This window comes from Channa argus, chromosome 2, assembly GCF_033026475.1.
Source record: "Channa argus isolate prfri chromosome 2, Channa argus male v1.0, whole genome shotgun sequence".
Classification (NCBI taxonomy): Eukaryota; Metazoa; Chordata; class Actinopteri; order Anabantiformes; family Channidae; genus Channa; species Channa argus.
The window spans coordinates 5076840-5092131 of NC_090198.1; the positions used below are offsets into that span (position 1 = coordinate 5076840).

General features: G+C 39.5%; 1 protein-coding gene across 1 annotated transcript in view; it reads right to left on the reverse strand.

Moving 5' to 3' along the window:
* The window catches only part of si:ch211-186j3.6 (neural-cadherin), a 306902-nt gene that overhangs the window by 171831 nt on the left and 119779 nt on the right, over positions 1–15292 (reverse strand). Inside the window, exons 8-9 of the mRNA XM_067494964.1 lie at positions 5371–5543; positions 56–224 (exon numbers count right to left, since the gene is read on the reverse strand). Of these exons, the coding sequence (XP_067351065.1) occupies positions 56–224; positions 5371–5543 (342 nt within the window). The remainder of the gene's footprint in view (positions 1–55; positions 225–5370; positions 5544–15292) is intronic.

Genomic DNA, 15292 nt, shown 5'->3' on the forward strand with positions numbered 1-15292 from the left:
GAGAAAGCAATATGTGTTTGTGTGTGTGTGTGTCTGCGTTTGTGTGTTTCAGTACCAGTGTCTGGGTGTATACTGAATGCTGGAACAGTGGAGTCTTTGTGCATAAAGCCATATGTGACTCTGCCATTAGAGCCCTCGTCAGCATCCACAGCATGAACCTGCAGAACGAACGTCCCCGCTGGCTGGTTCTCCAGGACTGATGTGCTCTCTCGGTACTGCTGACACTAAGGAGAATGAGATAGTGGGCAGAGAAGGAGCTCGGATCAATACTCCATTCTTTCAAAACAGTGAGAGTGTGTGGGAGGTGGAATGTTCTTTATTTTGAAAGGACAGATTAAATATCACTTACTGGTGGGATAAATAGTTTAATGTGTACTAAAACTAATGAGCAAATACATGTAACATTTCCATTTATTCATTTCTAAATTTACTTATTGTGTTTGGAGCTGGTGGTGGTAGTGAGTTTAGGGGGTTTTGGAAACTACCCTAAACTATCCAATGGGCAAAGGTGCTCAATAGCTGCTTAGTGATGTGCTCACTGTGGCTCCCACACCCGGGTTGATCTTCTCGCACCTGGTGTATTTAGTGCCACCCAAAACATGTCCTTTTTTTTTTTTCTTTTCTTTTTCAAATGGGACCAAAATCTCCCAGAGTGCCTTTGGCAGTATGCTAGAAAATAGCTGCAGTCTTACTTTTCTTTTTAAAAAAAGCACATTTTGAGTTAGAAAAAATGAACTGGGTATTTTGGTCAGCTTAGCCAATCTTTCTTTTTTTTTTTTTTGTTTTTTTCTGTTTATGGCCAACTAATGTTACACTTTGGGGATTTTATTTGATGAAAAAATGTTTTCGGGGCTCCCAGCATAACGGAAGTGCAGTATAGATTAAGCAGTGTAACAATTATTAAGTGTAACAGTTATTGGACCATTTGTTAAAGAACTAGCATCTAGTAGCCATAGTAAATACGACACAAGTAGGAGTGAGTATTTGTGATGTATCTTAAAAAGAAATTCTTCTTAGGCAGGAGGCCATGGCAAGAGTTTTTGGTGGAAGACAAAGCACTTTGTTTCTTCTTCCAGGTAACAGTAGTGTTTACATTTAGTATTTCAACCCAAATCACATTCTTTCCCTAAACCTAACCATGTGATTTCTGTCTAAACATAAGAAGGTTGTAGCTCACTGTTTATTTTAAATGTTCAATAATGTTTAGGGGCACAACAGCACCTGATAAGTACCCACTACAATTTAGTAGGTAGCCTTGAACCATAATCATGGGCCGGGATTGACCCTATAAACGGTGTGAGAACTTCCAAGTGGCCTATTACAGTCAAATTCTGTTTGCTTTAAAATTTTCTAGATCCACCATGTCACGATGAAATATCCTGAAGATAAATACTAAACGCGGACTTTGAAATTTTATCAGCGTAACAGCATTTAGCATCTAAATGCAATAATTAACAGTTCAGTTCAGCTGCACAAAAAAATAGTAAAATTATTAGAACAGGAGGGAATTAACCCTTGGGACTCCATAAGCTGTTGAAAATGTTTGAATTTATCTTAATTTACCACATTAAGAAATGTTTACTGTTGAATAAGTCATGTGATTTAATCACGCCAGTGTAATTAGGTACTTCAGGGGACTAATGTTACAAAACGTAAACACCTCAAAGTGACTGCATGAAGCGATAACCTCATGTCAGTGCAGTGGCCCCACCTAGACATCAAGGGCCCTGGTTCTGGTCCCGAGCCTGAATAAAATCAGCAGAAAGGGCATCCGGAAAAAAAAAAAGCTCAACGTAATCTAAAAAATAATGATCTTTGATTCTGATTTCTGTAACAAATATGTAGCACAGAATCTAATATACTATAAAAGTGATTAATTATCCATAATTCTGGGATCACCACGGACACTTATCCAGCACTTTAAATTCTCTATATGATGCAAGGAAGCTCTCTGCATTTTGGTCCTCAAACTTTTTGTCAATCACTAAACTTGACAGATCAGACAGATAAGGAGTTTTATTATCTTCATTTGAAGGCTGTATTGGTGTCACACACCTCTCTCTCTCTAACCCCATTCTTCTCTCCCTGGTCTCTTATCTTTCTCTTACTCTGCTTCGTCATCTCTTCTTTTCTTCCTTTCTTCCACCCTGCTCTACCGAAGCAGTGTTGCTGATGTGCCACAGACATGGGAATAGTTTTATACCTTTTGCCTCCATTGTTTCGTTTTGCTTCATGCCTTCGAAAGAATATGGGTAGAGGGTGTTGAAGATATGTAAATTTGCATGTTGGCATTCACCCATGTATTTATTCAGAAATGGCCAAGGGAGCAGTCAATGTTAAATAGGCAGAGTGTGTAGACAAGACAAACTATACCAAAAAAACAAAAATGAGTCTAAACGCAAAAGATGCCATAAGCCACATGCAGTTTCGCTGAAATCTAACAGGTTGACACTTCACTTCAAAATGTGTATCTTGGGGTGTAGTTCAGATGTAAGGGTATTATGGAATGTGAGGTTAACAGGTGGCTAAGTGAGCAGTAATATGATCACTGTTTCTGACTGTTGTACCAAAGAAGATTCTGAGTTTTCTTCTGAGGAATAGATTTACCAGATGACTTAAGTTCTTGCCCACACCTTTGGAGAAGAATGAAGAATGAATGAGATGGAAAACACAAGCACCTTACGTAAGTTTACTTGGCAGTATTAGGGGGAATTAGTTGGATTTACCATTAGGGCACAGTCACACAAAGCCAACATCAAATTACAAGCAATGACCAAGGCAGATTGTTGCATCGGCTCATTTGACGGTCTACTGGGTCATAAAGTGCCACCTAAACACATCACAATCTCTACAATCTGCAGGAAATTACTGTCCATACCAACAAGTGAAGACAGTAAAAGACAAACCCATTAACAAAGCAGTATTTGCCATTATCACACCAATTGCACAAGAGACAGATTCAGTGTCTTCATTTCAGACAGCAACCCTGTCTCGTAAAAGTTCGATTCCTATACACCTAAACTGTGAACATAAGAACTTAATCATTATGTTCTGATGCAACATATTGTTTGAATGAAACCGGACTTTTAGTAAGGTAATGGGGAGCTTCAAGGAGGAGGTTGTGGAGAGGTGGGCGTGTAAAGCACGGGATTGTCAAGCCAAAGGTCCGAGTTCACTTCATGAGTCCTGTGTCTGGTTGGGTTCAAAACACCAGTGATGTTTGAGTTACAGAATAATTATGAGTGTGTTTGAAATCATTAAAACATGTTTTATGTAAAACGACTGGTAGATTCTCCTGTATTAAACCATCATCCGATCTTCCGCTGACCTTTACCAACTCTTATAACTAACTAACCAACAATTATAAGACCTGGACTCAAACATGGCCCGTGCCCAATGGCGCAATCACTTGACAGAAAATTGCTGTTCTGGGCCATTATTAGTGTACATTAGTAGTGTTTCTCCACCTGCCCCATCTGGCTAAAGTGTCCTTTCTTGGGAGGGGGGTAAAGAAACTGTATTTACTGTGGATTTGTTGCGAATGGCCAATACGTATGCAGATTTATGTTGAAAGGATGGTGAAAGGTGTGGGGAGCTGAGCGCATGCTGATGAGATAAAGAACATTTATGCAGAAGCCATATCTTGACTGGCCTGGTAACATTATCTTCAACCTGTGTCTTTATTTTTGCTTCATGAAAATATATATAAAAAAAATGATTTGTGGGAATAAATGTATCTGGTATTAGCAGTATCTGGATTTATTTAAGTTATCTTGCCCTTCTGTAACTCTACCTCTCTGTGCGTCTCTCTTGCTCCTTCTGTCTTGGTCCACTGACCAGCATCAAACTCCCGAGAGCACACGGAAAGATATTAGATCGCGCATCACTACAAGATAAAAGACCCTTTCCGCTTCACTGTCCTGCTGCTGGCTGCCAGTGACAGAGGGAATGTAAACTATCCTTGGATGTCTTCACTAACTGACCCTTTTTTTCCCTCTCTTTGCACTTCTATATGAGGACCCTTTTTTTCTGTTGTACCTTTCCCCTCAGTTCTTTGGTCCGTCTTTGACGAAAGACAGTGTTTCTTCTTCTGTTTGTTTGATACATTCTTCTGTAAATTTTTCCATTTCTTTTTTAACTTTGTATTTGCACAGGGGCTGGGAGGTCATGGGCTTGTTTGTATGTTGCAATCAGCATCCCACCAGCAACGTAGGAGTAGGATGCCAGCAGGAGATTCCTTTCAGAGACGATAGAGCATAAAGAGCACGTGAAACACTGTAGACCAGGAATCCCTCTATTCTCCTGTTCTCTCTTAACTTGCATCATGTGGCCCACCGCTCTGTTACTTCCTGCTAAGAGGTGAAGCCAAAAGGGAAACACTTGGCACTCACTTTCCCCCAGGAGAGAGTGAGTTGGGTTTACTCAGCAAGCTGCCGCTCCCCTCTAATCTTGGCTCACCATACCTCAGAGGGCTTGAAAAGTCACCTCATTTAATATTGAGACATGGCTTAAAAAAAAGAAGGTGGAGACATTGCGCTTCCAGTGCGGCCCGGTTGGGATTTCTCCCACATCCCTCAAAGCTTTAATTAAAAGACCAAGACGATGTAGGAGAGAGATGAGAGAGCAGAGACTAGGGTGAAGCTGGCTAATCGCTCCTCCAGAGAGGAGAGATAGAGCCTAATAAATAGAGGGGACGGAAAGACAAAAAAGTCGAAGACAAAGGAGTGATGGTAGTAAGTTACAATGCCAAGAAAGGACTAGAGGATAGAGTGAGAGGTTATTGAGATATATATTGGCCTCTGAGTAGCAGAATTGCTTTGAGATAAGTTTCTGACTGTCCCTGAATGGCAAATCCAAGGCCCAGACATGTAAACAGCTGGAACATCTGCGGAGACACTTAAAGATAGCCGTTTAGATGCCTTCCATTCAATCTGACTCAAGTAGAGCAGACTCGAAGCTGTATTTGCTGCCAATTGAGCTTCTACAAAGTACAATGGTAAATGAGATGATGATTTTGATGTTTGGTTTTTAATAAGTTTGCAAAAACCTATTTATTAAGTGTAGAAACAGTGTACAAACAAAAATGTCATTTTATTCATGACAAATTAAATCAGCAGCTCAATGCACTGTGTAAACAATGAAGGTCTAAAAACTTTCTGATGCCAATAAATTCAATAATTTCTCACTTATGTTACTTCTCTGTCCCATTTCCTTTGCCTTTCTATCTCCTTCAATTATCAGGCCCTATCTTTCTAAATTGCACGGTAACCAGGAGAGCACTTGTTTACGCATCCTATCCTCAAACACCGGCAGATAATGAGCCAGAGTAAACAAGCTTTAATGATGTGAGTGTGGGATTGCTCGTCTTACCTTTTCAAAAACCGGCTTGTTGTTATTCACATCGTCCACTCCCACGATGACCTGGGCTGTGGATGACAACGCCTGAGGTCCGCCCGAGGCGTTGTCATCCGTTGCTGTAACGTTGATTACATATTGTATACCCTGGAGTCGTGGCGGTGGGCTGGACCGCAGACGGATCAAACCTGCATCCAAACACGAAGAGGACAGTGGTTAACACAATCAGCTTTTGTTAATTTGAAGCTGTCTATGTTTTAAGTCATACTATTACTAAATTGTTTAGCTACCCTGTCTTCTAAAAATGACATCCCCATGCCACTAAACTGCACGGCTTTTGGGTGTACAAAGCAATGGATTGTCAAGCCAAATACTTGAGATCAGTCCTTTGTCTAGTTAGGGGTAGGCAAGAAAACCACCGATGTTAGGGTAAGATAAAAAGTGTGGATGTGTTTAAAACACACATTTTGTATAAAATGTTAACTTTTTCTGCATTACGCCAGCCCTTCGATCTTCTTCTGATCCGAAGCAGACTCTCTACCTGCTTAATCACAAACATAAAATACTTTAATAACACTCTAGTCACACAAACTGGACATTGCGCTACAGGATCGGATATTACAGCAGGAAAAGAAACCGGATATTTAGCTGCAAGATCGGATACTTTGGCAGGCAAAAATAGGTCCTCTGATAAAATTTTATATCAGAGAACTAATATGTTCAGTAGAAATGTATTTGCAACTCACCATTTACATTACATGTCAGCATATTCTTATTCTTATTATGTTTAGCAGAAACGGAATGTGGGTGAAATGATGTTTCTTAGAAAAATGTGAGCTCGTTTGCAGTTTAGTTCTATAGGAACTTAATTTTTAAGTTCTGAGAGGTGATGTCAAAGGTCCTTTTGAGTTCAGACCCACAGAACACCACTGGGAGCAATGCAGAGATATTAGCTTTGAAATATTTCAGAGTGAGGCTCACTCTTCTAACCAATTAAGGTTTTTTAAAAGTTTCAGCTTTATAAGTAAGCTTTAACCAACTTCAGTAACCTGTTAATGACTAATACCTGAGGAGTCTGAAGCAGAGAAAACTGTAGCAAAGGACAGCAGAGCATGGAAAGGGAGGACTGGGTGGACCTAAGCCCACAGATTCAGAGCTTGGCAGTGAAGCAATTTTGGCATAGTGGTCCGAAAAAACATTTTCCCAACTGACAATCGTTGCAAAAATTGCAACCATAGAACAATAAACGCACTATTCCAAACACTACAAACCCTGAAAATTGCACTCTGTATTATTAGAAACTGTTCCATTGAGTGTGGAACAGCTGTGGGAGTGTTTTATTTTATCCTCATTTAGTTGTATGACGGAGTCAAGAGGCAGAACTGGAGGAGGTTGCAAGTGTGCATGCTCTATAAAACCCAAAACGCGAAAGCATCTGGATCATCTGGGCAATTTTTAAGACTGGAATCTGACTGGAATGTGTGCCATGGATGTGTGCCATGAGCAACTTTCATGAGTAGTCGATTTATTTCGATCCAGTATCCAGTTCTCAGAATACATCAATGGGTGGAGCAGAGCAGATTAGTTTGGTGGAAGGACCTCAATATTTCAGACTTTCAAGTAACTTGAATCATCAACAACTCTTGTAAAGTTATTTAAAGCATATTGCATGGCCAGCTGATGGTGCCACTCTCCCCATCAGTATCCTATCAGAGCATCCTTTAACAACAACCTTTTCGATTTGCCTTTAAACATATAAAAAGAGCTGCATCTCTCAGGTCATTAGGTAGGGAGTGGCACTGAATTGTAGCTTCTACAGAGAATCCTGACCTCCCAGAGGTACAGTCCAAGCCCGCTGACACATTTTTGAATTATAAAAAATCCCAGTGAGCACAGTGGCCTCCATCATGTGTAAATGGAAGAGGTTTGGAACCACCGGGACTCTTCCTAAAGCGGGCTGGCTGGCCAAACTGAGCGATCGAGAGGGAAGGGCCTTAGTTAGGGAGATGACCAGGATCCCGATGGTCACTCTGAAAGAGCTCCAGCATTCCTCTGTGGAGAGAGGAGAACCTTCCCGGAAGAGCAACAATCTCTCTAGCACTCCAGCAATCAGGCCTGTATGGTAGAGTGGCCAGATGGAAACCACTCCGCATTAAAAGGCACATGACAGCCCTCCTTGAGTTTGCCAAAAGGCATCTAAAGGACTCTCAGACCGTGAGAAACAAGATTATCTGGTCTGATGAAACAAAGATTGAACATTTTGGCCTGAATGCCAAGTGTCATGTCTGGAGGAAACCAGGCTTCAACCCCGATGCTTGAACTGATGCTATCCACCCAACCTGATGGAGCTTGAGAGAAGCTGCAAAGAAGAATGGGAGAAACCGTCCATAAATACTGTAGATGAGCCAAGCTTGTAGCATCCTACTCAAAAAGACTTGAGGGTGTAATTGGTGCTAAAGGTGCTTCAACAAAGTATTAAGCAAAGTCTATGAATAGTTATGAACATGTGTTTTTTTTTTTTCAAACAAACTTCTTTCTCATTGTCATTATGGGGTATTGTTTGTAAAATTGTGAATACTGTGTGAACACTGCACTGTAAGGACAAAGAGTACAAACATATTTTACTTTTTTAGTTGCCATGACATCATAAAGAGCATTGATACTGTACAACACTATTCACAAAGAAACTCAAGAAAATCAGGGTCTGGACATTGCCTGGAGTAGTTGTTTCACACATGCAGCACACACTGGGAGTTTAAGTCAGAAGTGCTTTCAGATAAGAATAAAAATAAATAAGAAGTTGCGGCCTAATGCACATTAAACACAGATTACACATTATGCTGGGAGTACAAGGTCCAAGTAAAGTCCCAGTAATGTCTAGACCATGTGACTCGGACATTTGCCTTCTGACATGCAGCTCCCATGGGTAAAGTTCAGGGTGACAGTGCAGGTCTGAAAGCAGCTTATGTGCATATACCTATAACCAACTGTGTAATTAAGTCTGTACTGTACAAAATACCAATTTATAAATGTTCCCCGAGCTGCAGTTAACCTGTCCAGGTTGCATAGTTAAGAACCTGGGATCTAAGCCAGGAATTACTGAAAAAACAGAGGCAACTGTGGCCAAAGGGGAAATATAGAGATCGGCCATTTGTTGTGGGCTTATTGGTTCTTCCTGTCCACATGTCAAAGTATCTGAGAGTTTGTGAGTGTGTGTCGGTGCATCTGGAAAAATATATGCATGAAAAAAGTGTCAGCGAAGTGATTGTAGAGTAAAGTTTAAGACCTAGTATATCATGTTTCCTGTCCATATTTTCATTCATTCATTCAGTCTTCTTTTACATTTTTCTTATACTGTACACGTTGACAATTTAACTGATGGCCTCAAATTATGTTAAATAGCACAGACTCTTAATAATGAGCCAAAATAGCAATTAAAAAATGATTGTTATAAAAATAACTTATTTATCAAAAGAACACAAAGAGAGCAAACAAAGTTGAATTTGTTTTTATATGGCAACACTTTTGCAAATGTGGAATGCTTGAACACACTTTTAAATGTGTGCAGAGTGTGAATTGAACAGTAGTCTGAAAGAAAGTATTATTTTAAACAAAGCTGCATGGTAGCCTTCAAAATAACGACATCAATAAGTGAGACCGTCCTCTTTTAAAAATGAATCCATATGCTTTATTGCTCCAGCAGGTCATTAAACTAGCAGTACATACTGCACTTAGACAAACTCTAGCTTGTATCACAAGAAAAGTTCCTGTGCAACTACAAGTGGCATTTTATTTTTCGTAATATATTTGGACTATATTTAATTTAGGCAAAAAATATATAAAAAAATAATCACTTAGGTTAACAAAGTTAGTGGTTTTAATTAAAGGCAAATTAAAATGTCTGTGATGCAACTTTAAATTGTTGTTGTACTGCAATATTGGATAGTATGACAGAGGAGAAAACAACTCGATCTTAGATATTTTGGAAAACAAAGATATATGTTGGCTGGTAACCTTTTCGTGGAAATTGCCATTCACATTAATGTGTTAGTATCCTCATTATGTAAACAGAAAACACACTGCGGTTGCAACAAATGCATGTATTGTAAGACAAATCCTGATCTTTTTACTAAACCGAACCCAATTGTTTTTGTGCAGCCCATCACTAAATTGTAACGGTTTCATTACCTGAGCCATTTTGCCCTTTGTGACTGTATTCAACCGCATGAAAAAAAAATAAGCGTAGAAACAACCTACAGTTACTGTTTAGGTTTAAGTTGGTGAGATGATGTGTAGTGATATGATTTTATTAGTAGCGATTAGGAGTCACAAGTTACTTCTTGCAGGCAGCACAATATCAAAGTACCTATAATAATTTTAAAGCAACATGCCAACTGTATTTGGCTTCAGACTTGAATCCCTATCCATCCATCCAATAGGTTTACCCCTGACTCTGCTCAGGGTCAGTGCAAGGCCGGGTATCATCTCAGCTGTTAGTTGGTAAGAGGTAAACCCTGGACAGTCAGCAATGCAGTTTATCACAGCACCACACATCGAGACACATTCAGCCTCACATTCCTATAAGAAATGTAGTCACTAATGAGTCACTAAGATAAGGTCTCATAAGAACTTTGAGAATCTCAGTAGAATCTGGTCCCGGGTTGCCCACTGACAAATGCTGTAGATTGTTCTGCATTCTGACCTACTATTTCCCACTATGTGATCACCTACAGCGTACTGCGGGCAATGTTTCTATAGGTTCAGGATTGCAGTGCATGTCTGAAAAGATCAAATCTGCTTCTCATTTGACTAAAGGAAGAATCCCACTGAAACATGAGGAAGAAATGCAAACAGAAAGGGCCCTGTTGCTTATTAGCTTAAATCACCTACTTATAAGACAGTTTAATAACTATTCTCTCATGCTAAGTAAGAGTATTGATGCCCCACGTGTAGCAGGTAGTCACTTTAAATATGGTGCAAACAGTGTCTACTTTCCTAACTTCACACGTTTGAAATACTGTAACCGACCAAATCTGTATGAAACAAACGTTTTGATGATAAAAACATGAAATGAAATCTGTTTTTTTTTTCCAGGGGAATAACTTACTTTGATAACCACAGTTTGATTAGTCCTTCTGCTTTGTTTTAGTGTGTTCTACCTTACTCAACACATAGAAATGCCGTGAAGACAGTGGACAATACTCTAGAAGAATGTCAGCTTACACTCTCTGCAGCTTGGAGGTGTAAAATCAGTAAAGTTAAACAATCAACATGATACAAGGAACTCTGACTGAAAATGGCTCACATTGTCCTCTCTGTGCTGTTGCAAAGGCACAAACGTTCCCTTTGGGGGGGAATATAGAGCATAAAAGAGAGACCAATTTCTAGGAGACACTGACTTTATCTTATTTGACTTTTTAACTCCCTAAGAGATTTGATTAATTTTGGCTTCGTAACATATAAATAGTTGAATTGATTGGTGTTCCCTTTTAGTCCTAACATCCTGGCAATCCATTTCATCCTCTGTCTCTCTGTCTCTTGCTGAGTCTCTCTTTCATTTGTGGTGTGGGCGTCTCATCTGCATGCCACTCTCTGCTTTTGAACGACTCTCCTCTCTGTATTCGTCTCACCCCTTGGTGCTCTGTTTATTTTGTGAGTGTCTGTGTGTGTGTGTGTGTGTGTGTGTGTGTATAATAATACACTTATTACATCCTCCTTATCTTCAGAAACAGAGACAGACAGGTGCTATTGCTGTCATGTGGTTCATTTGGACCCATGCGGTCACACTTGCATCTTACATCACAGATTTGTGTCTGTGCGTGTGAATCATCATGAATCATCTTCTATCTCTACGAACCAGACCAAGAGAACTGATGAGACACATTAAAGATATGAGTGATATGTATTTATTTTTATTGTGTAACTGCAGCAGCATGACACATGCAGGAGGAGGATTTGCATGAAGCGATTTGTTGATGAGTCTTGAATGAATGACAAAGGAAACAAGATGAAGCAACAAGGGGGAATTTCTGTTGTACTCGAGTTAATGCTGTATGCACTCATAATTTCTGTACTGGAAATGTTCAGTATGTCCCTTCTGTTTGCCTTTGTGTGTGTGCATGTGTGTGTGTGTGTGTGTGTATGTTGCACTAAAGTTGGAAGATTGCCACAGAGGGGGTGTCTGCCTCGAGGTGTTTGTGACAATGGCTGGATCCCTGGCACTGCTGTCCATGATTAAGGGTAAATGTAGGTGTGTGTGTGTGTGTGTGTGTGTGAGTGTGTGAGAGGGAAAAAAAAGATAAAAAATAAATGGGGAGGGAAAGAGACAGAAGGGGGACGGTTCCAATTTTCAGCCGTAAAGTGTGAGAGGAGAAAGCTTTCCCTCAAGAAAAGTCACGTCAAATACTTGTGTGTCAGACAAATATAAAAACATAAATATATTCACAAACACACACACCTACACGGTTAAATACACACAAGTGCACATATATTTAGCAAACCCTGCTGCAAAGGTTTCTACCAGTGCAATGAAGTCCAGCAGCGACGCCAGACTAACGGCAGGCAGCACTTTGTATGCAGGGGGAAACCAGGGGAAGCTTTGCCAAAGCTTGTATGCAGATAATTAAGTTGCTTCACAGCCTAATTTTTTTCCTGTTATTTCACAGAGGCAGCACGTAGCCTTTGGTGTTCAGAAAGCCCTGCTTGCGGTTTAACATACTGTAAATCCACCACACAAATGCAGTCGAATGTTATTTTCTGTTTTATTACTTGTTTGTCTTGAAGAGTTGACCCAATTTTCACAACGTTCTGACACAGCGCGGTCTCGACATACTCTGTTGGCTCCGATATTTGACATTCTCTACTACTGTGAAATACAAAAGCTTTTGATATTGGAAGACATATGGCCCTGCTAGAATGTCAGCACAATCTATATATTGCAATTTGCAATATATTGCAATTTTTTTAAAAAAACCTGCAATCTTCAATAAATGTGAAGGACAGCATACTGAAACTTCCCACAACACTCTTGTGTCAAACACTTGTAACCATGCAACCATGACATAAACGAAATCCAGATATTGTATTTTTTATTTTTCTCAAACGTGACGTGGTTGCTAGCAGACTGGATAATGTGCAAATTCCTATATTTATCAATAAATAAGAAAACACGTTTGTAAAATTTCCATGTTTCTCTTGAAGCCTGTGTTTTAACTGTTTGTTTGCTGCTGAGCTTCCCATTTATGTAATTTATTCATAATTTCTACCCACACTTGCAGCGATGTCAATATGAATCATAAAGGGATTGGGTGGCAAAACTAATTTCAGTGTTGCAAAAAGTTGGAACATTAAATAGAAAACAATGCAATGTTTTTTTTTTATGGTAAAAAATACAGTGCCTAGCAAAAGTATTCGTACCCCTTGAAACCCACATTTTGTCACATTACAACCACAAATGTGAATGTATTTTATTGGGATTTTATGTGATAGACCAACACAAAGTGGCACATAATAGTGCAGTGAAAGGAAAATGATAAATGGATTTGATCATTTTTTACAAACAAATATGTGAAAAGTGTGTCTTGCAGCCCCCCAGAGTCAATACTGAACTACTAATACTGATGATACTAATGCAGAACCAACTTTTGCTGCAATTACAGCTGCAAGGCTTTTGCAAGTAATTCTCTACCAGCTTTGCACATCTAGAGAGTGAAATTATTTCCCATTCTTCTTGGCAAAATAGCTCAAGCTCAGTCAGATTGGCTGGAGAGCAGCTGTGAAGAGCAATTCTAAAGTCTTGTTATAGATTCTCAATTGGATTCAGGTCTGGACTTTGACTGGGTCATTCTAACACATGAATATGTTTTGATCTAAACTATTCCATTGTAGCTCTGGCTGTATGTTTAGGGTCTTTGTCCTGCTGGAAGGTGAACCTCCTCCCCAGTCTCCAGTCCTTTGCAGACTCTAACAGGTTTTCTTGCCCTGTATTTGGCTCCATCCATCTTCCCATCTACTCTGACCAGCTTCCCTGCTGAAGAAAAGCATCCCCACAGCATGATGCTGCCACCACTGTGTTTCACGGTGGGGATGTTTTTTTTTTTAGTGTGATGTGCCATTTTAACTTTCCGCCTCACATAGCGTTTTGCATTTAGGCCAAAACGTTTAATTTTGGTCTTATCTGACCAGAGCACCTTCTTCCACATGTTTGCTGTGTCCCTCATATGACTTGTCACTGCACGTGGGACGTGGGCCAGACACTCTTTCAATTTTTGGATGATAGATGGTAAAGTGCTCCATGAGATGTTCAAAGCTTGGGATATTTTTTTTATAACCTAATCCTGCTTTAAACTTCTCCACAGAAAAACCCTGACCTCTCTGGTGTTTTCCTTGGACTTCATGATGCTATGGTTCACTTATGTTCTCTAACAAACCTCTCAGGGCTTCACCGAACAGAAGTATTTATACTGACATTAAATTAAACTTTATTATTTCTTAAGGCAATTAGTTCCACTGGATTTTAGTTAGTGGTATCAGAGTAAAGGGGGCTTAATACAAGTGCACGCCACACATTTCAGATATTTATTTGTAAAAAAAAATTTAAAGCATTTATCATTTTCTTTTCACTTAATTATGTGCCACTTTGTGTGGGTCTATCACATTAAGTCCCAACAAAAATAAACGTACGTTTGTGGTTGTAACATGACAAAAACCTAAAAAAAAGGGTATGAATACTTTTGCAAGGCAACTGCACTTGCTTACCGTGACTTTGATGCCAGCAACATGTGTCAAAAGTTGTGACAGGGGGCATGTTTACCACAATTTCGGCAACTTATCTTTGAACATATCTGGGTTTGGGAACAAGGGAGACCGGTCATTTTTTTTTATTTTGTTTTTTCCTTTCATGCATGATGTAGGAAATCAGTTGCCTTGCAATCACCTCATAATGCTCTAAAGGTTTTTCATAAATCACAGGTTTGGAGTGCAGGCAGACCAGTTGTGCACTCAGACGGTCTCTCTCCTCTTCAGCATGAAAGACATAGCATTTTGAAAAATAATTTCAAACTTTAACTTGTCAAACCCGATTAAAGTATTCAGCTTCCCCTCAGTCTACTTTAGGTGACCCGAGGATCAGAGAAGGCAGCAGCATTTTTGTGTATCTTCTTTATATATGCTTGTTTATTTGCAGTAGTTTTATCTCACATTTTGCAGTTTCAGCATTTATTATGTTGCCTCTGTGCATGTCAAAAAAAAAAACCTGCTTTAAATTAGTGTATTCTCTTCGTTTTTGTACTTTACAGATTCTCCCACGTTTCTACATTATTAATGTTTCTACATTTAACTTAACTTTCTGAAAAATCTCTTCAAGAACATGACCTGATTATTTATTTTATTTTTACATTTTTTTGAAAGTGTAAATAAACCAGCTGCCCAATTTCTACTTGGCAGAAATCAGGAATTCTAGTGGTGGAAACGCTCCACAAAAAACAAACAAACAAAAACAAAAATGTTAGGGGGTAGGGGGCCAACCTTTACAAGAGATTATTTAGCACAACTGCTGTAAGAGTTCTAACCCACTGCTAACCTGTCCATTCAAGTCTACATCACAATTTAAACCTGACTTTTGCTGTTGCCCTTAGTCCAAACTACAAAGAGCGCAAAGGCAATTAACTCTACTACATATTTTTCCTGGACCAGGCTTTGGATTCTAAACTGGTGTTGGAAACCTTCAGTTGAAGTTTGGTCATTTAAGCAGCTTCATCTATTCAGGCTGAACACCCAATGTTCCAATCTGATCACCTTTACTACAGTAAAAACCAAACAAGCAAACAAGCAAACAAGCAATTTGCTCACATGCTAAAGCAACAGCAACCTGGGTGGTTTGCTTCCAGTTTGTCATTATCCAAACCCAAATAGCCTATTGAATGGTGCATGACCCCCA